This window comes from Artibeus jamaicensis, unplaced genomic scaffold (genome assembly GCF_021234435.1).
Source record: "Artibeus jamaicensis isolate MK-2021 breed Jamaican fruit bat unplaced genomic scaffold, CSHL_Jam_final contig_354, whole genome shotgun sequence".
In the NCBI taxonomy this organism is placed as follows: Eukaryota; Metazoa; Chordata; class Mammalia; order Chiroptera; family Phyllostomidae; genus Artibeus; species Artibeus jamaicensis.
The window spans coordinates 17,344,809-17,370,849 of NW_026521803.1; the positions used below are offsets into that span (position 1 = coordinate 17,344,809).

General features: G+C 35.1%; 1 protein-coding gene across 1 annotated transcript in view; it reads right to left on the bottom strand.

Moving 5' to 3' along the window:
• The window catches only part of CCDC178 (coiled-coil domain containing 178), a 327,320-nt gene that overhangs the window by 175,242 nt on the left and 126,037 nt on the right, over positions 1-26,041 (bottom strand). Inside the window, exon 19 of the mRNA XM_037154533.2 lies at positions 21,839-21,998. Within this exon, the coding sequence (XP_037010428.2) occupies positions 21,839-21,998 (160 nt within the window). The remainder of the gene's footprint in view (positions 1-21,838; positions 21,999-26,041) is intronic.

Genomic DNA, 26,041 nt, shown 5'->3' on the forward strand with positions numbered 1-26,041 from the left:
GTACATTAGTGTTTTGGGTAAAAATTCTTATTCTTTTAATGTAAGAAGAAAAATCATAGCATGAGCACGAGGCGTCTTAATGTTCCCAGTTAAAAACACTGTATTTACTACAAACATGGAATGCATGCAAACATAGGTCATCTTTTATAAAGAAAGGTGTTTTATAAAGTTGAGTGTTGAATTTAATTTATATGTATTGTTCCCATTTTTGTACTGTTCAGTGATTTTTAATACAAACTTTTTTATGTTTCTGAGAATCACTGGTGCTTGACGGCTTTCAACTATATTAATAGAGGTTATAACAGCGCCCATACATTAATGTAGTCTGTGTTTTATCTAAACTCTGATTGAATTTAGGGAGTGCCTAAATTCTGTGTTGCTATACTTGCTGCCAGCTACATGAACTTTATTAATTTCTTTGAAATGTTACCCAACAACAAAATGGAGGAGCATAAAATGCAAATGACATATCAAGGAAAAGAAGTGACTGCTAATTAAATCCCTAAGTTATAATATTCTATAGTGGCAAAATTCCACTCCAGATAAGGAGGGAGTATTATAATTATAGTACATTATACTACAATGAAAATCTTCAGAATTTAAAGCTTATATGTAAGGAAGTATAAAAAGGCATTTTTTTCAGTTTATGAAATTGTGACTTACAAGACAAAAGCAAAAATGCAAAATTGGCTGACACATGTTGTTTGAGACTTTAAAAAAGTTTATAACTCTCAATTTTATCTCAGAATATATCACTTTTCTACAAGAGAACTCAGATTAAATAACACATAACCTGAAATATCTTTACACCATTAGACACAGTTCCTTCAAGATTAAGGTTGAAATACATTGGTGGAAAAATGTAGGGAAATATGCACTTTATAGTATCTTTAAATACAAGCTGAATAACAAGTAGAAAAATAAGTATTTAGTGGCAGACACTTCCAGAAACTGATCTTTTAAATTCAAATTATTATAATATTCATAAAGAACTATAATAAGACTAAATTTAGAAAAAAATCAAATTATAAATGTCTTTAAATAATTATCCAATAGAACAAATTTCAAAATCTTTATTAAAATATATCTGAAATAGCACTTTTAAAATATGGCTCTTTATACCTTCTGCTAATGCACACCAGACTTTCAAAATTTGAAGCTGGGAGTTGAGATTTCCTGACATAAGCTAATACATTTTTCATCAGTGCTAATGAATGAAAATGATTAGTTAGATCACTGAAATGTATGCAAAAAGCTTCGTAGTTCAAGTGTCAACACTACATATCAAATTAATTTTATAAATATTTGTTCAAATAGTTATAGCTTTATTATATACTTCAGTTGTACATCAAAACTCTAATTCTAAAATCATTTAATGATCGTTAATTTCTATATATTAAAATGTAAAATTATTAAAATTTGTGGTAGACACAGATATAAATCATAAGTGTACATTAATGCCTGTTCAAACAGTATATTTACAATGTGAACATTGGGTTTAATGATCGATTCTCAAACAGGAGGAGCTAATACTATTGTTTCTGAAACTCAAATATAAACCATATAAACCCCAGTTTGTCATACAGACACTTGTTTCTCATATTTTTCTCTAAAGAATTAATTTCTCTGTTTATTTCTGCATTATCTACCAGCCAGTTTATTTTTCTATCTTGATAAATCTATGTTTTAATGGATTAGGTTATTTCACTGATACATGCATTTTATTGCCTTTACAACATTCAAAATATTGTTTCAGGGGCTTTTTTTTTTTTGGTGTATAAACAGAAAACAGAAAAAGGAAAGGCTGACTTTTAGGCTTTTGACAGGAGTCTTGTATAAGTGGAAGACTTTTAATTCTCAAATTGTTTCAGTTCAATAACTCTTTTAAAGTTGTTGCGCCAAGATGCCTGGCGGATTAAGCTCCATTGCCTTTTCTTGTTTTGAACTAATGTATTCTTGATCACCGTTTAATGAAACTATATACCACATGGAGATTTCACATTAGATAAGCCATGTGAAACCCTCATCAGACAAGTAGCTCTGGCTGGTGGTAATCCTTCAGATGAAAATTTCAGACTAGCAGGTTTTCCAATTTAAATGAGCCCCTTTAACGATAAAAAATTGGCACGGTATGATTGCTAAAAATTATTTTTAAATTTTTATGTTGCCAAAGTGCCCTGGTGGCTGTGAAAAACAGAAATACCACCGTAAATACAGAAAACATTAACTGGTCACTGAGGGGATCCAATTTACAACCCATAGGGACAACTCACACAGCTCACTGGCATGGGCACTGTTGGGTTTGTGGAAGGGCACGCGGCTCCGCTCCCCCACACAGGAGCGAAACTCATCTTACATATGCAATTAAATAGATTTATTCTACAAGTTTCTCCAGTCAGTGGTTATTACTCACTCTTACTTCATTGCACTCTGATCTACAGAATTTTCATGATGTGTTCAGGTAGCCTTTAGGAGGCAACAGATCTCGTTATGAATTTTCAATGAAAAATCACTTTCTTGGATTAACATGTGCTATTTCATTCTTTATTACAGTGACTCAGTCCATGCTAAAAGGCTATCTGTTCTTTATTTTTACTCTAGCCTAGAACCACTGTGCCTATTAGTATTTCTAAAGTTTGAATTGTAAGTATTAGAAATAAGCGGTTCTCAGCTTAAGTTTGATGTGTAGGGATTTCAAACAAGGGGAACATGGAATATATTCAGATTTCTTTTCTGTGTATATTATATATACTGGGGTTGGCAAAACTAGGCTTACAGTTGTGAGAATGCAAAAGACAGTTTATTCTTGTATAATTATTTATTAATTATTGTATTTTCCATATGAACAACTGTAAACCTACTTTTGCCCATCACTGTACCTACTTTTTAGTCTTATCATAAGTGTCAAGTGAGTTGTGCACAAGCACAGAATACATCAATGGTTATTCTCTTTTGTTCATAGTAGATGATACTAATAGATATTAGTTTGAAAAGAGTACTGATGACACATTTACTCTGGAATACCACTGTCATCTAGGTATGAAATACTGTAAAATGTTGCTTTATAAAGTAAGAGTGCTATTCAAATAAAGGTGACTGCTTTCAAGGATCTAAAAGCTATGAATAAATGTTTCACATATAAGGAAGGAGGAAGGAAATCAATAGTTCTATGCAAGCAGTGAAGACAGAACGAGACTGGATGAGAATTCAGTTGAATATGTATGCATTGAAAGTGAAGAACCTGGAGAGTTTTAAATAGTTGCTGTAGCAAAGAGGTAAACTTGTGTCATTTTAAAAATACTAGTTTATATTTTTTTGGAAGAGGGCAATGTCACAAAGTCAGAGTCAAATAGGATCCTTTCTTATGAATCAATGGTTTCCAGTTAGATTTCCAATATAGATGAACTAAATATAATCAGAGTATATGCTGTACCAGGAAATTATTTTATAGTTTACTAAACAAATGATGGAAAATATATACAGTTATTAGTATCGAGTATTACAAACTAAAAAAAATTATTTCAAGAAACAGAGTGGCCATCATTTAGGTTTAGTTAAGCTGCTCATAGTTAATGGAATCAGGTCACTGTGGTGTTATTGCCCCTTTCAACTAGTTGCACTCAGGTGAGGAGAAATGGAAAGCTGATTCGCTCCTACACCAGATGGTAGAGAACTGGACATAATCTCTTCTCCCTAATGGACAACAGTAACTGTGTAGAGATACCCACCAAATCCCTTGGGCTAAATGTGCAGGATGTATGACTAGCTAGCCCCCTTCATGCTAGAAAGGTGCTCTGCAGCCTGAAGAAATCATCTGGGAGGGGCTTAGAAAGAACAGTGTGCTCACCCTCCATCACAATTACTGCAGAGAAGGGGGATGGGAAATACAAAGGGAAATTTGCAAGGATGAATGAGCAGAGGAAATCCCAATCTCTTCCAGAGTAAGCAGTGTGATGGGAAAAGTCTTGCTTAAAAGAGTAAATAAGAATCTCCTATGACAAATGAGAAAATGCCAAAAAGAGATGGGGGTGAAAGTATATTATATTGCTTTGAATTTTTGCAAACAAACAAAAATATCCCAAAATATTATACTCCAAAATGTGTTATATTTTTACTATTTGTAAATATTATCTATAGTAGTAAGACAGTTTGTTGAAAAATGAATCACCTCCATTAGAAACTAAAAAACATAAACCTTTGAAAATAATAATAAAGCCAAAAGGGGAAATTATTACAAAGATCACATATATAAATAAAGAAAAGCTCCTAAGTTTTTCTGACAAAGCAAAACTTAAATATATTTAGTACAAGAAGTTTTGAATTGGCAACCATTTAGTTTAAGGAATTATTGAATACTCTTGAGAAGAAGAGAGAGAACCTAGCTGCCTTTATATTGTAAATTTTAAGGAAGATCTTACATAGAAATTACCATCTAAAATCTCTATGGCTCAGTAGTTCCCAACTCTATTTTCCTGCCCATACGGTTCACCAGAATGACTATCTCCAGATGGAGAAAGTGAATACAATCTGCAAGAATCAAACCACTAGCACTAGCACTACCACCACCTCCAACAACAACAAAAATAATAATAGGAACAAAATACAGGTTTACAGAGTTCATCTTTGAACTTCCACAGCCCATCTTTTATCTATTCAGTCATGCCTCTGACAAGAATGTATTAATTGCCTAATATGTGCCCAGCATTGTACTAAGTTCAGGTTAAATACATTTGTTACAGTTGTTGGGTGAACTAAAACCAGGACCCAAAGTTGGCCTATACTAAAGGAGGTTGAAATGCTATACGTTTATGTTGGAATACTGAGGAAGAAGGCCAAGTCTTAGGGAGACCTACTCGTTAATCTCTACTCACGTTCTCTATGAGAGTCCAGAGGAAAGTCCCTTCCCTGGTCACTGAGACATACAGTGGGGGAAGGAAATGTCAACATTCTTAAAGAGCTCCATGGTTGTTAGTCTTAGCAGGCCAGGAAAACCATGGGAAATAGTGCTACCAAAATCAATGATCTGAACGCAGTGGGGATGAAAAATGTTGGAGTGGCAGGAACCAAATAATGGTACTAAACTGGAAGAGAAAATGTGCTAAAACAATGGGCTTGGGTATAGTGCCAGTTGGGTGAAAACATCATGCAGGATAGGGTAATTAATGCCTTCCAGGGTTTCATATATGCTCTAGTCTAAATCAACAATCAATGATATATGGTACAGGATTTATGGCTATAGTAGGCAAAAGTTTAAAGATGTTCCTGCAAGATTCCCATCTTTTGGTTACTTATACACTAAACTATGTACTACTGAAAAATGGTTTTGCAAATGGAATTAAGGATACTAATCACCTGTCCTTAAAATACAAAGATTATCCTGGATTATCCAAGCAAAGCTGATGTAATCACATTTAAATTTCAAAAATAGCAGAGGAAGACCAAAGGAGAAAGCAGGAAAGATAGATGAGAAGCAGGGGGTGGTTAGGGAAATTACAAAGTGGGAAGGATCTGATCCACTGATTCTGAGATTGGGGCCATGTATAAAGCCTGGAGTGAGGCCCTAATTGCTGAAAGTGGTCTCAGCTGATAGCCAGCAACTAAATACAGGAAACCAGTTTTACAATCACGAGGAACTGGATTCCTCTAACAAACTGAATGAGATTGGAGGCAGATTTTCCTCCAGAGTCTCCAGCACAGACCATCCTGCCAGCATCCTGATTTCAGGAGAATCCATCAGATGTTTCCACACAACTGTGAGGTAACTGATGCTACGCTATTTTAAGCATCTTAGTTTGTGACAGTTTGTTATAGCAGAAACAGGAAACTAATATAGTGGTCCAAGTATTAAGAGGTGGAAATAAAATACATGATTTTCCAGAGGAAACAGTAAAGGTTCTGTTAAAATGGAAGTTGAAACTTCCGTCTGGTCACTTAGGGATCTTCATGCCGGTGAATCAGCAGACAAAAGAATCATAACACTGTCCCAGCCAGGATGGCAGATCATGACTCTCAAAGGAAACGTGAGTTAACTACTATACAATGCAAGCAAGAAGTGGATCTGGAATGCCGGAGATTTTCTGGTGTATCACTTAAAATTCCCATGTTCTGTAATAAAAGTAAAAAATTACAGCCAACAGAGGCAAACTGGCTAGTAATACAAACCCTTAAGAATTATAGATTTGGGTCATCCTGATAGACAAGCAACCACTACAAGGGGAGGTGCTGGCTGAGGGCAAAAAGTATAAATAGTAGAAGAACAAAGTTATGAATACCAGCTATGACCATGCTACAGAATCAAGAACCATAGCAACTATGATTCTTTGTCATGATAGAAATATTACATATATATATACACATACATATATATATATATATTCTTTTCCCCTACACATTTCCCTTACCATTTAACATGAGATGTATTAATAGTGGTTAACCCTTTACTTTGGTATTGATGTAACAGGATGGCACATGGGGGGGTGTTAGCTAAACATACAAAAAGTGTACAAAGTGATATGGACTTTGTGTACTTTATTTTGGCCAAATTATTGTCATGCTTTTGATTGTATGGGGAATAGTTGTACCATGAGAATCAGAGCATTATCTGTAGTTGACTTTACTGGGAAGTTAAATAACTTAGTCCAGCTTTATTGAGGTGTCATTGACAAATAGAGTTGCATATATGTAGGTGGTGCAAAGCGATATTTTTAATACATATAAGCTCTTTGAAATGATGACCAGAGTCAAGGTAACATGTCCACCACTTTCCAGTTACCATTTTGTGTGTGTGCATGTGCTGTGAGAGCACTCGGGAGCTACTCTTTTAGCAAATTTCAAGTATACAATACAGTGTTTTAACTATACTTTTAAAAGGTATGCATGGATATCACTCATCAAGCTTACAAGGGGCAGACTGTACTGAATTATGTTGCTATAAATGCAGTTAAGTTGAGAACTACATTTGTCAGAAATCCTTTCTCTATTCCAAATCTGAGTTGGACAAAGAGAAAGATATGTGGAATTTGGAAGGCACAAGTGAACTAGTGGTCACCATCTCGAATGATCACCATGGTCATAAGTGATGGCAGACAGATATAGGATTGTCCATTACATACAGCTGTGGGCTTATTCTCCTCTGCTGTGCACCTTGACCATGCTCCTGACTGCTGGCCCTAGACCAACCAACAGATACTTGGCTGTAGGACACCATGGTAGCTGATACAAAGAAGCCACCACTTCCCATACACCTCCCCACAGGTTCCCCTTTCCTGGTTCTACATTGAGAGCTGGATTGGCTTGGCTTCTTAGAATTCTAGGGAAGTTTAGACTTTTCCACCTACTCCAGTGCTCTAGAGGACCAGTTAGTGACTCTCTAAATCTCCAACTTGACCTTATAGACTTTTAATTCCAAGCTTTTCCACTTGTAAGATGGAATTCTTATAACATAGCCCTCACTCCCAAGGCTCTGTTTCTCTGACTGAATCCTGACTGATCTAGAATGAATTCCTTTGCAGCTGCACAAAATTTGAAAGATGAGAGAGATAAATTTGAAGAGAGACTTTTCTAAGATGACAAATAGACATGATTTGTCCTTAAAAACTATATAAGTCATGACACTTTCTTTAAGCTTTGAATTCACTGTCAAGTGTTACATGAATAGTTTGCTGTCCACTTTTTATACTAAAAGTCTTAGGCTCAGAGTATGCAATGTAAGTCTTTTCTCAAGATTCAGTAGATATAATGCAATGTACAAAAATATATAATATTACAGATACATTTTCCTTCGTAATATTATTTGGAAACTTCAGTTGGTAGACTTTTAACAGATAGTCATTGAAGAGGTTTCATATGCATAAAGAATGCAAATTTTTAATTTCTAGCCTTCAAATATTTATTTGATATATATAGATATATATACCTCAGTACCTGTATTTCTGAACTATTTCAAAGCATAAGATGAGATAGAAGCAGATTAAATGAAAAAATAGAATTGCTAAAATTCTATGGTCAGGGAAAACTATAATGAAAAATATCTATATATTGATAGTTGAAATCCTAGCTCTCAAAGATGATATTAGTAGCTGGAGCCTTTGGGAAATGCTTAAGTTGTGACGGTAGAAACCTCGTGCCTTATTAAAGAGGCCTCATCGAGACCCCTAACCCCTTGTATAGATACAATGAGAAGTCTGGGACTTGGATAAGACCCCTTACCTGGCCATTTTAGCACACTAATCTTGGACTTCCTGCCTTCCAAACTGTGAGAATAAATATCTGCTGTTTATAAACTCCCCAGTGTGTGGAATTTTGTTATACCATCAGGAACGGACTAAGATATGCACTTTCCTGAGTTCTGTGAGCCTTCTAAAAGTTCACTGTACCCGAGGGTGGTTGTGGGAACCCCCAAATCTGTAGCCAGCTGCTCTAAAGAGAGGGTGCTCCTGAGCACCACCACACCGTGGCTGGCAACTGAAGTGAGGGCAGTCGGTGGGGACTGTGCCCTCTGTGCAGTTTCTTGTGTGTGTTTTTTTAACTCCTGGGTATTAAACATACAGTGCCACCACATGCCAAGATATCAGACACTGAACACACGAATGTCTTTTAATTATGGGTGCAAATTATAGTACTGTATTCTGGTACCTCCTTACTCCTGACAATATCTTGGCCACAACATACACAACCAGACTGTCATCCATGACACAAAGGGTGGTTATGATGTTGTAACAGGAACAGGTCTAAATCAGGAAATACTTTCTCTGTATGTCTGAGTAAAGAGTCCCTGATGAACACAAGACTCATTTACTAATGAACATTCTGAGAAAGCCTTCATAGACTGTATTCTGTCTACCTTGTAATTTCAAAAGGACAGATAATTACACAAGTTACTGTCAGCCCAACTGGGCTTTAATTTCCCTTGTTTAATCCTAGAAAACAAAGGGCAATGACCACTGTAAGGCCAGCTGGCACCGTGACAAGCAGTGATAATATCTTACTGCTCCGCTGTTTACAGGGGGCTTTCAGGTGTTTGGGGGAGTGGGGAAGACAGTAACAGAAAGGCCCCATTTTAATCCTGGACATGCAGCTTCAAAACTGAGTGATTATGGGGAAGCCTTATTTAATGTTTCCAAGTTTAAGTTCCCCAACTGCAACTGTAAAATTAGAAAAATAAAACCTTTCCTGTCTGCCACACTGGTGTGCTTTATCAGCAAGATAATCCTTGTACTTGAACCCTGAAAGAGCAACTTAGAGTTGCCAAAGATAAAAATTAACATACTTTATCTTAAAGCTGTCCTATTTCAGAATTAAACTAATCTAAAGAAAAACAATGCAAGATTTTGAGTCAAAGGCTAGAAGTATTTTTACTAATTCTTTTTGCTTTTATCATTCATTGTTTTTTTCCTCCCTAAAGTGTGTTTTACATCATAAAAATCAACAAAGGTTATGGAAAGACATTTTCATTATTTTTATATAGTACTGAAAATGAACATGACACTACAATAGTTTATATATTCCATTTCCCTTTTCTTTATAGCCTATTTCATTTTCCCTCAAACAGTTATTATTATCACGGCACCCAAATTTGAGATGTGTAGCTCCCTTAGGAGGTCAGGTGCACATGTTCTCTGTAAGCAAATAAATCAGACAGTGGGGGTGCTATTTGGGTAAAGTTAACAGTACTCCCCACCACACACTATGCAGGTCACATTTGCAATATGTGTCAGAACATCAGGGCCAGACTCAAAAATCCTGTTTAAGAGGCTGTTCATAGTGCTGACACTTAATGGGGAAAGCTTCTGATAACTCACTAAAGGTGAAGTGGTAGCTAGTCTCTCTCTCTCTCTCTCTCTCTCTCCCCCCCCCTCATATCTAACTTTCTCTGTTTATCCTGAAAAGCTCTGAGAAACAAACTAGAAATGCTTAGCAACTGAAAACAACTTCCTGCTTGTGGTAGAGCACTTTATGCTAAGATCTATGCTTTGGAACATTATAACCCTGTAGATATCTCATTTATGCAACGTTAAACTCTCTTTTTCTTAAAGAATGATAAGGTGGCCTTCCTGAAGGTGATAACTGAAGTAAAATTCCTACCATTTAAAGGAAGATGGACAGGATAATTGAGGGTTCTTTTAATTACATGTATAACTAAAATAAAAATAATGATGTTATGCTATTCCACATTGCTTAGTCTCTTTATGTGACATTTAAAAAATGTTTGATTATAGACACTAATATATAAGTATGAATTTATAATAACATTAGATATGTAAGTTTGTTGATGACTTCATCAATAGAATATAGATGAAGCAGTACTATATCAAGTCTTAGTGGTCTCAGTAATTCACTGTTTTTGAAAAAAAATTGATAAATAGAAAAAATGTGACAATATTTACCAGCTATATTTTAGCAGTCTCTCTTCCTTTGATTCTTTCTCTGGATAAAAAATACTATTAAAATAATGCTATATTGTATCTCCTCTGTGAAGCTGGTATGCTTCTCAGAGTTAAAAATCATGCTTTATTACAACAATCCTCAGTAGTGAGAATAGCGCATTTTATGTAGTAGGAATTCAGTATACACTTATTAATCGGACTGGACCATTATCCCATCCTAAACCTTTTCAATGTGAACTCTGGAAGGGCTATTCATTGCTAAACAAGCTCAGATTGCATTTCATTCTCATTACACAATATTGGGTAAAACCATTTGAGTTAACTAAATCTTGGCCTGAATTAAAGAATATTCATTTCTCACAGCCCCACATATAGCAGAGGGTCTAGTGGCAGTTAGCATAATCCTAGTTTTCTGTAACTGCTTCCAAACCATCATTCCTCCACACCTATGTACTCTGAGTTTTATATCAATGAAAGAGTATAACCCTTTACCTTCTCTCACCCTGTGGAATGGCCATTTAATGATTTCCTGATCATTTGTCCATAGTAAGGGAAGACTTTGGCCCATGGGACTCAAACTTCTTTTTCTGTCTATGCCATGTTCCCTATCATTCTGCTTTTTAAAAAATTAATTTTGAAAGAGAGAGAGAGAGATCAATTTGTCATCCCACTTGTTTATGCAGTCATTGGTTGTTTCTTACATGCGCCCTGATGGGCAACCTTGGTGTATGGGGCCGACACATGAACGAACTGAGCTACCTGGCCAGGGCTGTCATCATTCTGTTTCATTTCAATATCTATCTGGATTACCTATGCACATTTTCATCTTAGAGTCTGTGTACTTATTCAAATCTAGTTAACTTCAATTCCATGTCCCATTACCAATTCATGCCCGTGGACACCTTTTTCATTCTGTCATCATCTAGAATGGCACCATGGCTGAATTTTTAAACTCTTATATCATTCCCTGACTGTAACCTCTGTGCCTTTTGCTTGTTCTGTTCTTGCTACCTTTTCCATATTATAACCACCCAACTAGGACTGCATCTTGATCTTTCTTCTCAATCTTCACTGTATCACTAAAGATTTCCTGAAGCCTCTGTGCAATGTACATGCTTATAGTTTCCACCACCATATCTTCATTCAAATTCCTGTTTCTTCAATCCCAGGTCCTTAATTCATTTGGCACTGGACTCCAAGGAGCTCCTTCAAAAATATCTCAAATATGATGAATCCTGTTTCAAACTTATTTCCCAGTCCACACTCTCTAGTTTTGGAGGTTGATGCCAATAATCATCCTATTGTCAAGGTTGAAAACCTGATATATACTTGAGTAATTTTTCTTACCATCTAGCCAAGAAATCCTGACTCTACCATATTGGGATAAAGGGCCAAGACTCTTTAACGACATAGTCTTCTGAGCCCAGTCTCAGCCATTATGCCTTACATTCTGATGAGATCGATGTTTCAGTCCACTTTGACCCATTAGCGCCACACCACCATGCCGACCAGTGGAAATCTCTGCTGATTTTAGTGGATTTTACTCACTGCTATGGTAGCTTTACTCCTTGAATCAATTATTCATGACCTAAAACCTAAACTCATTAGTGTGACAGTAAGAGCCTTCATGTTGTGGTTCTCACCTGAATATAAGGCCTTTTCCCCCCATATCTGATCTCCCAACATGATAAACTACCTGCAATTCCAAAGTGACACTGATTTTTGACACCCGCATGCCTTTTTGCCTATTGTTTTTACTATCCGAAGTATTCTTTCCTGAGTAACTTGTTCCTACCCTCCAAGACATAGTTCTGTTACTATCACCTTAGCAAGCTTTCTCAAATTTCCATTAAGCTCTTTTCCCTGGGTTCCAAAGAATTCTGTGCTTAATTCAATAAAAGCAGTTGTTACAACTATTTTAAATTGTATCAGTTTCTTCACCATTGCTCAGTGAAGCTAATTAAGAGCAGGTGTTACCTTTGATTTACTATGCTCAGAATCTCACCTAAACTTCAAAATGAATGGATAAATGAATGAATAAGTAATAATTTCCTCTATCATTACCAAAGTAAATTAAAACATAAATCTCATTCTTTCATTTATTATTTTAGAAGTCACATCACTTCATTTGGACTTCAATCCAGCAAATGTACTTATTAAGTTCTAGACTTTGTGACAGACTCTGGAAGTAGTCCCATGAATGAGGTATTCTTCTCCCCTCCAAGGCATTGCAAATTGGAATGGACACTAAATATTTAAGCAAAACCACATAATATGACATATAGTATAATCTCTCCCTCAATCTTGTCTCTTTCCCCTTTGCTGTAAAATATACATGGGGTTTGTAATATGCATGTAAACAACTGTGTGCAAACATACATTTCTATGTATAAATTCCTTTAACACTGAAGCCACTGAAAGAGTATTCTAAAGCTGTATTCTCCAACTTTCCTCAATGCTCTTGCTCCTTTCACCACTATATTTAATCTTCAGCCTTTACTAATTTGCTGCTACCACTCTTTCAGTCACTAATGCTCTACCAACGGCCAAATTAAGAATATCATAGTTTAAAAATTCAGCTATGGTTCTGGATGATGACGGAATGAGAAGAATGGTATGGAGACATGGAATTGAAGCTAACTGGATTTGAATAAGTGCATAGACTCTATAATTAAAATACTGGATAGGTCACCCAGATAGATATTGAAATAAAACACAATGATAGTGACCCTGGTAGGGTAGCTCAGTTGGTTAGAGCATCAGCCTGATATATGAAGGTTGCAGGTTCAATCTCCAGTCAGGGCACATAAAAGAAGCAACCAATGGAGATCTCAAATAAACAACCTAACTTCACATATCAAGAAATTAGAAAAAGAAGAACAAAGTAAACACAAAGTTAGAAGAAAGGAAATAACAGACATCAGAGCAGAAATAAATGAAATACAGTCCAGAAAAATAGTAGAAGAGATCAACACTAAAAGCTGGTTTACTGAAAAGATAAACAGAACTGACATATCTTTAGATAGAATAAGAAAAAAAAACAGAATATTCAAGTAAAATAAAAAATGACAGAGAAAATATTACAACTGATACAATGGAAATAAAAACATTTATAAAAAGAAGAATAAAAAGCATATTACTATCTCAATGTAGGCAGAAAAAGCATCTGACAAAATACATCTATTCATGATAAAAATTTCAACAAACTAGATACAGAAGGAAGGTGCCTCAACATAATAAGGACTATACACAGGCACACCTCATTTTATTGTGCATCGTAGATATTATGTCTTTACAAATTGAAGGTTTGGGACAACCCTGCATCAAGCAAGTGCATTGGTGCCACCTTTCCAACAGGCTCAGATGATAGCATTCTTCCACAATAAATTAATTTCATAATTAAGGACTGTACCTTGTTTTTAAAAACATAATGCTATTTTACACAACATACTACAGTATCATATAAAAGTAACTTTTATATGAAGTGGGAATGCAAAAATTTTGTGTGACTCACTTTTTTCCTGACATTTGCTTTACTGCAGTGGTCTGGAACAGAACCTGTGATATTTTTGAGGTGTGACTGTATGATAAGCCCGCAGCTAATATCATTCTCAATGTTGAAAAGCTGAAAGTGTTCCCTAATATGAAGAACCAGATGCCACTTCCACTCAACATAGTACTGAAAGTCCCAGACAGAGTAATTAGGCAAAGGGAAAAATGCATCCAAATAGGATAGGAAGACATAAACTAGTTTCTAATAGCCACATGCAAAAAAGTGAAATGAGACTCTTATTTAATACCACTCATGAAAATCAAATTGAAATAGATTAGTCTTAAATGTAAGCCCTATAACTTAAAACTCTTAAAAGAAAATATAGAAAAAGTATCCTTGACATTGGTCTTAGTATGATTTTTTCATATGACACAGAAATCACATGAAACAATGCAAAAGTACATAAATAAAAATATAGCAAATTAAAAAGCTTCTTCACAGCAAAAAAAAATAAATTGCAAGACAACCTACCACATGGGAGAACACATTTGCAAACCATGTGCCTAATAAGGTGTTAATATTCAAAATATATAAGTAATTCCTACGATTCAGTAGCAAAAAGAGAAAAAAGAAATAGTTACATTAAAAATTCACAAAGGACATGAATAGACATTTTTCCAAAGAAGATACACAAGGAAGATATACAAATGGCCAACAGATAAATGAAAGGGGCTCAACGTGACTAATCATCAAGGAAATGCAAGTCAGAACAACAGTGAGATATCAATCACCTCATGCTTGTTGGAATGGCTTTTATCAAAAATAAAGCATGCATGGACAAAAACAATGGGGAGGTGAAGGTGGAATGTGGAAGGTGGGGGGTGGGTAGGGCAGGGGAGGGTAATAGGGGGACAATGGGGACATTTATAATTGAACAAAAGTAAAAAAAATCAATTAAAAAAAGACAAGTGATTAGTGTTGGTGCAGATGTGAAGAAAAGACAGCACTTACACACTGTTGGTGGGAATGTAAATTGGTATAACCACTATGAGAAACAGTATGGATATTCCTCAAAAAATTAGAAATAACATATGATCCAGCAATCCCAATTCCAGGTATACATGTGGATAAAATAAAACCAGCCTTTCAAGGAGCTAGCCACACTCCCATGTTTATTGCAGCCTTAATAGCCAACACATGAAAACAACCAAAGTGTCTGTCAATAGATGAATAGAGAAAAATATTCATATATTTATATGGATGAATAGAGAAAGTATTCATGTATTTATACATATATATGAATATGAATATTATTCAGCCATGAGAAAGAATAAAATTCAGCTATATGCAACAATACAGATGCACCCAGCAGACATTATGCTAAATGAAATAAGCCAGACAGAAGCAGACAAATTCTGTACAATCTCATTTATTTCGGAATCTGAAAAAAAAAAAATGAGCTCATAGAAAGAGTAAAATGGTGATTATCAAGGGGCAGTGGAGTGGGGGGATGAAAAGGGGAGATGCTGGTCCAAGGGTATAAGTCTTCAGTTTTAAGATGAATGACTTCTGGGGATCCAATGTATTATATAACAGCTATAGATAATAATTCTGTATTATATATTTTCGATTTGCTATGAAAGTAGATCTTAAGCATTCTTACCATATACAAGCAAAAAGATAACTGTATACCCATATCAAATCATCCCATTGTACATTTTAAATATATATAATTTTATTTATTAATCATACTTGAACACATAAACTTATGTTAAATGATTTGTATTTAATTTGTATAGTATTGTCAATTATTACTATAGTTTATGTGCCATAGATAATGTATATAGAAATAAATATGTTTAGTTCAACCAGGTTATACCTTTCATGTCATATAAGTTCCTATATTTCAATCTAATTGAATGTCATGGTCTATTAGCAATATGTGAGATTTCCTCATGAAGCAATTGTGAGTTTTGCTTTATATATTTGTAGGTCATGTTATTTAGTGCATATAGACTCATAATTACTGAATGAGCATTGTGGTCACTATATGTTTTATATATAATGACAATTCTCTCCTGTGTATTATTGTACAGTTAATATTATCAACACCTTTCCTTTTTGTTTGACTAATTTTACATTTCATCATCAACTATTCTGGCTAATTTTTTAATGTGCATGTAACCTTTACAGAGCAATAATTAGAATGATTTTGTTGTTTTCAATCCATTCTGATTTAGTAATTTAATTAATTTATAAGATAGTTGTATTTATTCTTGCTTCTTTCATCTTACTTCATGCTTTCTATGTTGATATTACCTTCTTATTTTTGTCATTATTACTTTTTTGTTATATCAACTACTTTGGTTTTATTTTATTGCTTTTAATAACAAAGTGCAATAATTCTACTTATATCATTGTTTCAAATTCCCATCTAACTGTGCTCTTATATTAGTAATACAGATAAACAATAAGAGGTAAATTTGAGAATGTAGGCTTGAGATGTATCATGAAGACCCAGTGGAAAAGTTTACACTTAGTCCTGGCTGGTGTAGCTCAATGGATTGAGTGAGGGCCTGGGAACCAAAGAATTGCAGTTCAATTCCCAGTCAGGGCACATGCCTGGGTTGCAGGCCAGTTCCCAACAGGGGATGCACAAGAGGCAACCAGACATTGATATTTCTCTCCCTCTCTCCTTCCATTCCCCTCTAAAGATAAATAAATAAAAATTTTTAAAAAAAGTTTACACTTCGCCCTGGCTGGTGTATAGCTCAGTGGATTGAGCACGGGCCTGCGAACCACAGGATCGCGGTTCGATTCCCAGTCAGGGCACATGCCTGGGTTGCAGGCAGGTTCCCTGTAGGCCAGTTCCCAGCAGGGGCCAGTTCCCAGCAGGGGATGCACAGAAGGCAACCATACATTGATGTTTCTCTCCCTCTCTCCTTCCCCCTTTCCCCTCTAAAGATAAATAAATTTAAAAATCTTAAAAAAAAAAAGTTTACACTTCATTTGTAAATAGGTAGGAGACAAAGAATTTTTGAGGAGGAGTGCAATGTGGTTAGAGATGGGCTGTAGAAAAATCAATTAGACAGCATTATGTAGGATTAATTGAAGTTAAATGAAAGTACAAGCTTCAAATGTATTTCAAAAAAGCACTTTTGTAATTAAAGAGAAGTAGTGAAAAAGAATGAAGATTATAGACAATAGAGGCTGATGTCAAATTGGGTGTGATGTGCACATAAAAGAAATACATATATACATATACATATATATATAATGTGGTACATTATTAGATGACTGGAAAAATATTATAGTGGCATTTATAATAAATTTTTCAATGACTGGCTTCATTAGAAGATGATTTGGGGGGCATGATAGAGACTATATAAGAGGAAACAAGTACCTAATAACCCACCATGCAAAAATAGAGTTTGGAAGAGGGAACAGAAATCAAGGAGAAGATTGGAGAGTCACCCACTGTATTGTCAGTTGAAGCCAAGGCAGCTCACGAAAGCTTTAAAGGAAGGTGTTAGAGAATATCTGAAGACAGTATTTGGGTGTACAGTTGTTACATTAGATCTCAGCATTTTTTTAAAAATTCAGCTTGTTGACTACTAGGGGTAGGCTCTACAGACTCTACATTTGATAGCTGGGAGTGTAAGTTCCACATATTCGAGAATTTTCTGTTTTCATCCTGCAATTAATTTCTAGTTTCATACAATTGTGGTTGGAAGGTACGTGGTATAATTTAAATCTTCGTAAGTGTTTTAAGACCTGTTTTGTGACCCAATATATGTCTATCCTGGAGAATATTCTGTGTGTGCTTAAGAAGAATGTGTCTTCTGCTGCTGTTGGATTGAATATTCTATATATGACTGTTTTGTTCTAAAGTGCAGTTCAAGTCCAATGTTTCCTTATTGATTTCCTGTCTACATGATTTATCCATTGTTGAAACTGAGATACTGAGGTCCCCTACTATTATTGTATTGTTTTCTATTTCTCCCTTCATATCTGTTAGTATTTTGCTTATATATTTAGGTGCTACTCTGAAATTTTAATCTCAAGCAACTGTATTTACAAATTATAGGCAGTAAAAACTCCATGACATTAAAAAAATCTGTCATTTAAAGATATCTGACATGAACTGTCTACTGAAAAAGACTACAATTAAGTCCAAAACCACATTATATATTATCTAAAGTTTGTGTATATTTTTCTTAAACTATTGTATTAGCTATTTATATTTCTAATTCTGTGGTGTGTTTTCACAATCCTCAATTAATTCCACTGTGGCTTTTATAAAGTCTTCTGTTAAACATTTCCTTCAAATGGTCCATAACTGTGATCAATTCTTTTGTCCAAAGGGGACACCCCCCAGAACAGTAACATCACATACACAGTGATGTCTAATAAGACTTGTTTCTTTGGCCTGACCCAGGTATTTCAGTAGGTTAGAGCATTGTCCTAATAAACCAAGGTTGTAGATTTGATCCACAGTCAGGGCACATGTGAGAATCAACCAATGAAAGCTTAAGTGAAACAACAAGTTGATGTTTCTCTCTTGTCTCTCTCAAATCAATCAATAAAATGAAATGATTTGAAATACGCTTTTCATAACACACATATTTATAAATTTTTATCTCATCCAATTTCTAAACAAGGGTGAGAATAGGTTTTATACAAAGGATTGTTTTGTCTTTCTACTCTTTAATACTGATAACTGACCCTAAACAGTGTCACTAATGATGAGATACAGGCTCTAAACTGTGCATGCTCAAACTCTGTGCTTCTCATCACATGAGATGAATGCATAACAAACTGCTAACTGAGCACTGACAAAAGAAAATTGCATATAAACTCAAGGTTATTTGAGAAGCATTATTGAAATATTTAGCAGAATCCTTTAATTGCTAGGAAGCAATAGACAACTTAACCATTTTCACCTAGAGAGAACAGACTGAATAGTAAATTTCTCGCGTGTTCTCAGGAAGAGAGAGTGAGCAGGAAGAGTCGGCTCCTGCTGGCTGAAGTGTCAGGCTGCCAAGGTATGGAACGCATCTCTGACAGGCTGCTGCTTGTAGCCATTGCCATGCATATTGACATCAGAATCGCCAAATGAGAATATGTGTATCCACTTATCCATTCAGTTATTGAACGAGTATTGATTGAGCGCCTCCCTTGTACCAGGTTTAGTTCTGAGCTTTCAGGATACAGAGACTGTGACAGAAAACTCTCCTATCTTTGTAGTAAGATTCTGTGTCTTTTAAAATGTACCATAAGGGTGTTTCAGAAAATAAGATATAAATAAGTAAAAATTAATGAAAAAAAAACAAGTTCATACAGAGAGTGGCACTAAGGGAAAAAAACAGAGAGAGTGTGCAATACGTCCAAGGTACACTTCAGAATAGGAAGATAGGGACGGGCTTTGGGATGAGAAAAAATACAAATCTCAATTACTGAGAGGCTAGTTATACAGGGCTTTTTCTTTGTCTCTCTCCTGCTGACCATATTTTGCCATTTCACTAATTATTATTGTTCCATTAAGTGTTGAAATGCTAGTCAATAAATGATTATTGAGATCCCACTGTGTTCTCAGCACCAGTACGATTGGAAAATGTGGTTGAATTCAAACAACTAATTCTACTGCTGTGATAAAATACGAAACGGGGAATGATGCTTGTCAGTAAATAACTTAAACCCTCTTGTTTTGAGGGGCACATTTGAATCTGAGCTTTCCCAGCCATTTACACATCACGTCTCTGAGACCCGGGCATCAGAGTTCCACCTCCTCCAGGAAGAGGCGCCATTTACTGCCACTAGATGGCGCCAGTTATTTTCCTATTTAGGCCAACAAAACAAAAACCCTTTTTCTATGTAAGAGCTAAATCTTAAATGGAAGAATGTTACTTAGCACTATTATTAATAAAAGTATTGTTATTTTACTAATATTTATCTTATAAGCAAGACCAGGGCTAGCAATAAAAACTGCATGTTCATTCACTCACATACCTATTTATTCAATGTATATCTATCAAAAATAATCTTTTTAAAAAATGTATTATCAAGGTCTTTAGAAGCATAAATAAAAGTAATTGAGTATATTAAGTATATATAGTAATTGAATACATAAATATCAGGATCAAAAGTAGCTGATAAAAGTATATTATGATATACTCATGTGTCTCTCAAAAATGAGTAATATAAATATATTGAAAAATCCATGGCATTTATTATTACAATTAAATGTGAAAATGTAAAATTGGATAAGAATCACTTAAGTAATTTATACTACTTAATCTATATCACTTAGTCATATCTATATAAAATTCTAATATATATATTTTTATAAAACAATAATTTTCCTGTTTCTAACTAGTAAGCTCAATTAAAACATATGCAAATTGTTTCTAAAGAAAAAGAACACAAAATATTCTCATTTTTCAAACAAGTGATTAGTAAATATTCAAAGTATGTTTATTCAGAAACATGTAAATATTCTCACACCTCTCATTAAAAATGTAAAAATGGTTCTAGAATAAATATAATGTATACTTTTAAATTTTTTAAAAATTATAATTGACATTAAGTATTATTTTATATTATTTTGCAGTGTACAGCATAGTGGTTAGACATTTACATAATTTACGAAGTGATCCCCTGATAAGTCTAGTCCCCACCTGGCACCATACACAGTTATTATGATATTATTAACTATATTGTCTGTGCTGTACTTTACCTCCCTGACATTTTTTAACTGCCAATTTGTAGTTTTTAATCCCTTCACCTTTTCCACTCAGCCCCCCAATCCCTTCCTCATCAGGCAATCACCAGTCTGATCTCTGTATCTATTAATATAAGTCTGTTTCTGTTTGTTCATTTATTTTGTTCTTTATATTCCATATATAAGTAAAATCATATGGAATTTGTCTTTCTCCATTGACTTATTTCATTTAGCTTAATACCCTCTAGGCATATCAACAAGTCTCAAATAGTAAGATTTCATTCTTTTTTACACTCAAGTAATATTCCATTTATATGTGTACCACATCTTCTTTATCCAATCATCTACTGATGGGTGTTTGGGTTGTTTCCACATCTTGGCTACTGTAAGTAACACTGCAATGAACATAGGGGTCCATATAACTTTTCAAATTAGGGTTTTGAATTTCTTCAGCTAAATACCCAGAAGTGGAACTGCTGGGTCATAAAGGAGTTCTATTTTTAATTTTCTCAGGAACCTCCATACTGTTTTAAATAGTAGCTGCATCAATTTTCAATCCCACCAACAGTGCCCGTAAGGATTCCCTTTTCTCCACATCCTCACCAACACTTGTTGTTTGTTGATTTATTGATGATAGCCATTCTGACAGGTGCAAGGCGATACCTCATTGTGGTTTAAACTTACATTTCTGTAGTGATTAATGACATGGAGCATCTTTTCATATGTCTGTTGGCCATCTGCATGTCCTCTTTGGAGAAGCATCTATTCAGGTCCTTCGCCCATTTTTTAAATTGGGTTGGTTCTTATTGTTTGTGTTTTGAGGAGGTGTGTAGTTGTATAAGTTTTTTTTATTTTTAATTATTTAGTGTATGTTTTCCACTGCCATTTAGTTCCCTTACGCAATCCTGCACTGTTGTCCATGTCCATTAGTCCTTTTTCCTTCTTGCTCAATCTCTCCACCCCGCCGTACTTTAAAAGCAATAGCGTTCCAAATTAAATAAAGCACAATGATAAAATGAGGGCACACATAAAATGCATTGAAAAGTACATGTTGTGCGAATATATTATCATTACTTAAAAGGAAAAAGTGTAAAGTTACATTTATTATGCTGACAGATTTATTTTTAAATTTTGAACATCTTTGCTAATTCAGGATGCCAAATGAGTGCTTCAAACTCTCTGCTACTTTGACTCCCCTTGTATTTCCTTCATTCTAAAATAGTAAAAAAAAATACTCACTTGAATATCTGCCAGAGTCTTCTGCCTCCTGGTAATGAGAGTTCTGTATCTCTGTTCTTCCTCACAGAGCCTCTCTTCACAGGCCCTCTTCTCGCTCATGAGATGGTCGTAAACAGCTTGTGCTTGTTCCTTTTTAAATTTTATAGTTAAAAAATGCTCCCTATTAGGAAAGAATTGCAATTACCACTAGTCAACTTATATTTTATTTCCTCAAATATACTTATGACACATTTTTAAAGACCCAATATTGCAAAATCTTGGAACCGGAGGGCTTTGGGAAAATTTCCCAGTCCCTTCTATAACCTCCACAGAGCTACACCTAAGAGATCCAAGAGCAAGAAAATCTCTGACAAAATCCAGTGGATTCTCTTGGAGGCTGACCCACCATGCCTCTGTTTCATTGGTATTCCAAAAGACCTCCTCCTCCTCCTCACAGCATGTAAGTCCAAACACACATTCTGGTTAGATGACGCCAGCCAGCCCCATGGCTGATTATCCAGGAGTAAGAATAGACATTACAGTGGCTCAATAAGATACAAGACAAAAACCTAACCGCATGTACAAAAGACTCACAGCCACAAAGTGTAATGAAGGAATCATGTTTTCAAATTTGCTGACAAAGGTATAGTGGAGAGAAAAAAAAATGAGTACCAAGTGTTGATTTGCTTAATGAACCAACCCTGTAGCTTACCTTACTCATAGCCTCCAGTTCTATATTATACATTCACCTATTGTTTAAGCTGGTATGCAAATGTGTTTGTGTGAGCATGCATGTGCACACGTGCATGTACATGTCTGTGTGTATTTTGTCATATGTAACTAAGTGCATTTTGACAAAGAGGTAAAATAATTTTTATGCTGAAATCGGTAGTAAAGTAAAAAAACAATAGTAGTAGGATAAACATTAAAAAGTGGTTAATACAATAATGAAAAAATAAATATGCTTTAGAAATAATTTCTAGAGTTGATAAGCAACTCATAATCTAGAATAAGCAGAGCTGCAAAAACTCAATACAGCCTTTTACCCACATCCCTTTTCCATCTCTACTGGTATAGAAAATTGAATCATTTGCACAGTTAGCTAGAAAGACAGCAGGACTAAAATTTTTGAGGGGCTAAAATGTTAAAGTGCTTTGAATGTAATATCTCATTTAATACAACCACAACCCTATGGAAGAATAACTATTACAGCAATTTACAGATGAGGAACCTGAACTTCAATATAATTAGCTTGTGTAAGCTAATTAGTAAATGACCGACAATTCAAATCCAGTTCCGTCTGGCTCTGTTCAATTCAGCAGCTCCACATTCAAATACTCATTCTTTTCCTCTCTCCACTATGACTATTAGCAGTGAATTTGAAACTGCAATTCTTTATTTACACTTTACATGCAAACTTCTCCTGCTGCATGAAATGAGACCCTCTCTTTTCATCTGCCTTGCCCTTGGTTTTTCTACTTCATCATTTACACAAACAACATCCGAAATTCTTATGTAATGTTCTTTGTACCATAAATATTCTGTGATCTTGATGTTCTGAAACATAGTGAACCAATTCACGCAGGGAGGAGCAGGCATGACCAAAGACAAAACTCTCATACTTGATGCCAGCAAACATCACTATATCTTGATCCCATATACTTTATTCTCTACACCAAGTATTTTAATATTAGACTGTATTCAATATAGCATTGTATTAATTTCATATGTGTTATGTACACTACATGTGTTCAGATGTGTATGCATGCAAGAAAATAGTGTTTCCTTTCTCGTAGTGATAAAGGACAAACACTGGAGTCCTGTGTGTCTGGGTTTAGACCCCTTCACTTTCTAGATAAGAAACAGTTGTAAAAATTAAGTGAGAGCCCAGAGGAGCCTTGTTAACTATTATTTTTATCAACATATTTCAATTGTTTTGTGTATGCAAGGTTTGCCTCTCTGAAAATATCTTCAGACACATAAAGATACACTTTCCCACTTGATATTCTTTGTTCTTCTTGGTGTTTGGCTCTAGGCACACTATGGGTTCTTAATAAATAATGATTAACTTGACCTGGTCATCACCTATTGAAAGTACCAATAGTTTATGCTTAAGTCATGTGCCACTCGACAATGTGATATGCTCTGAGAAATGTGTGGTCAGGCGATGCTGACGTTGCGCACACATCATCAAGCACATTCACATGAAACTAGATGGCACAGCCCACTACATACACATCTAGGCTAGATGCTGGAGCCTGTTGCTCCTACAACTTGTCCAGCATGTCACTGTGCAAAACAACCGGAGATTAAATCAGGCACGAGGGAAAATGAGACGATCAAGGGAGATGTACAAGACTGCTGTCAGTGAAGATGGCACACTTCTTTACAGCAAACTTTGCTTTATAAGTAGAGAGAGTATACTCCAAAATAATTAAAAGTATGCTATAATAAATACATAAACCAGTAACATAGTCATTTATTTTTGTTATAAGTATCATGTACTGTATATAACTTTACATGCTATACTTTTACATGACTGGCAACACAGTAGGTTGGCTTGCGCTGACCTCACCAAAAACACACGAAGCAATGTGTTGAGCTAGACATTAGTGATGGCTATGACGTACTGGGCAATAGAAAGTTTTCAGCTCCATTATAGCCTTAGGAAAGCATGGTTGTACCTGGGGCCAGTGGCTGACTAAAACATTGCTTTGCAGTACGTGACTGCACAGGCACTGTGTGTGATTATCTGCAATAATCTTCCTTTCCAATCCTGGTTCAGAGACTCAATATGGGTGGTTGAAATAACACTTTGAAACAGAATGGACTTAATCTGGAACTAGCTCTACCACCAGTTCATTATCTGTGCAACCTGAAGTCAATCATTAAGTTTCCTTGAACTTCTGTTTACTCAGCAATCATATGGGAATGTTATAACCAAATTCAAGAATTTGTTGTAAGAACTGGAGTTAAGGTACATAGGTTTCCTTGCAGAGCGCATGGCAAGTTAGGAAGATAATCAATGGCAGCTTTAAATATTACTTGCCATTATCTTTGTTAATAGATCTGTAAGCGAGGCCACAAAGCCAACTCTTTTTTTTTTCTTTTTCCTGTGGAAAGGCAGATTTTGTCAGGTCGAGAGAGAGAATTAACTCACTGGGACATGAATTAATCCACTTTTGTCTCAAGGGCAATATAACCTAGTCACAGGGTGGAAGAAAACATTAGGATTGAGGTGGTAAGAATCCTGAAGATAAAAAAATCTCCAGTTCACAAATCAGATCTTTTTAAGTTTAATGTGAATTATATAATTTTAGGCTGATACTTTTGAGTGCCAAAATATTCTTACAGATAACAAACAATGTAGATAAATATCTTTCACAGTATACCACATTTTCTTGCTTTCTTACACAATTACTGAATATGATTTAGTCTTTTTCTGATCAAGCTACACAATCATTTGGAAAAGAAGCTTTTACCCTATGGTAATCGCTAAACAAATTCTTTTTGAGTTCACTGACATGACTTCATTAAGGTATATGGCATTAGGCTGTGCATAAATGTTTCTCTGAGACCTTACTCCTTGAGTGGTATGATTTTACTAACGACATATTAGCTTTCTATATTTAAATCCAAGCATGATTCCTAAATGCGACCAATGCATATTCCTTCAACAGCCCTCCAAGCCCTGTTTTCAATGTATTGCACAATAGTAAATAAGAACCAAGAGGGAGAAAATGAAAATATGTACGTTCTAAGTGAGAGCACATGGATACACCAAGGCTCTTAGAGCACGATCATTCTTCAAGGGAAAGGCTTTACTAACCCTTGTCACGTCACATGCGGCCCCGACTAACGCGGGGACTGGAAGAGTCTTTTGAGTAAATTACATGAGGTTTTGTAGAACATCGATTTCTAACCTCTCACCTCAAAACTTATCAGAAAAGTTTGAGTGAAAGTCTTTGTTATTAACTATGTCAGTAAGTGAGAAATACTAAAATTTGTGGGAAGGTTCATTAATATCATAAGAAAGAAAACTTTTTATACTTGGAAAAAGAGAAGCATTCCCAGTTATTCAAATAAAACCAAGGGGGAGCAGTAAAAAAAAAAAGCAATTTATGATTTTGTTTTTAAACCAAAATTGTCACATAGCACATCAAACCATGACAGAAAATATGGATTATTTTTAAATATGGAAATTTAATTTTATCTCTTTTATAA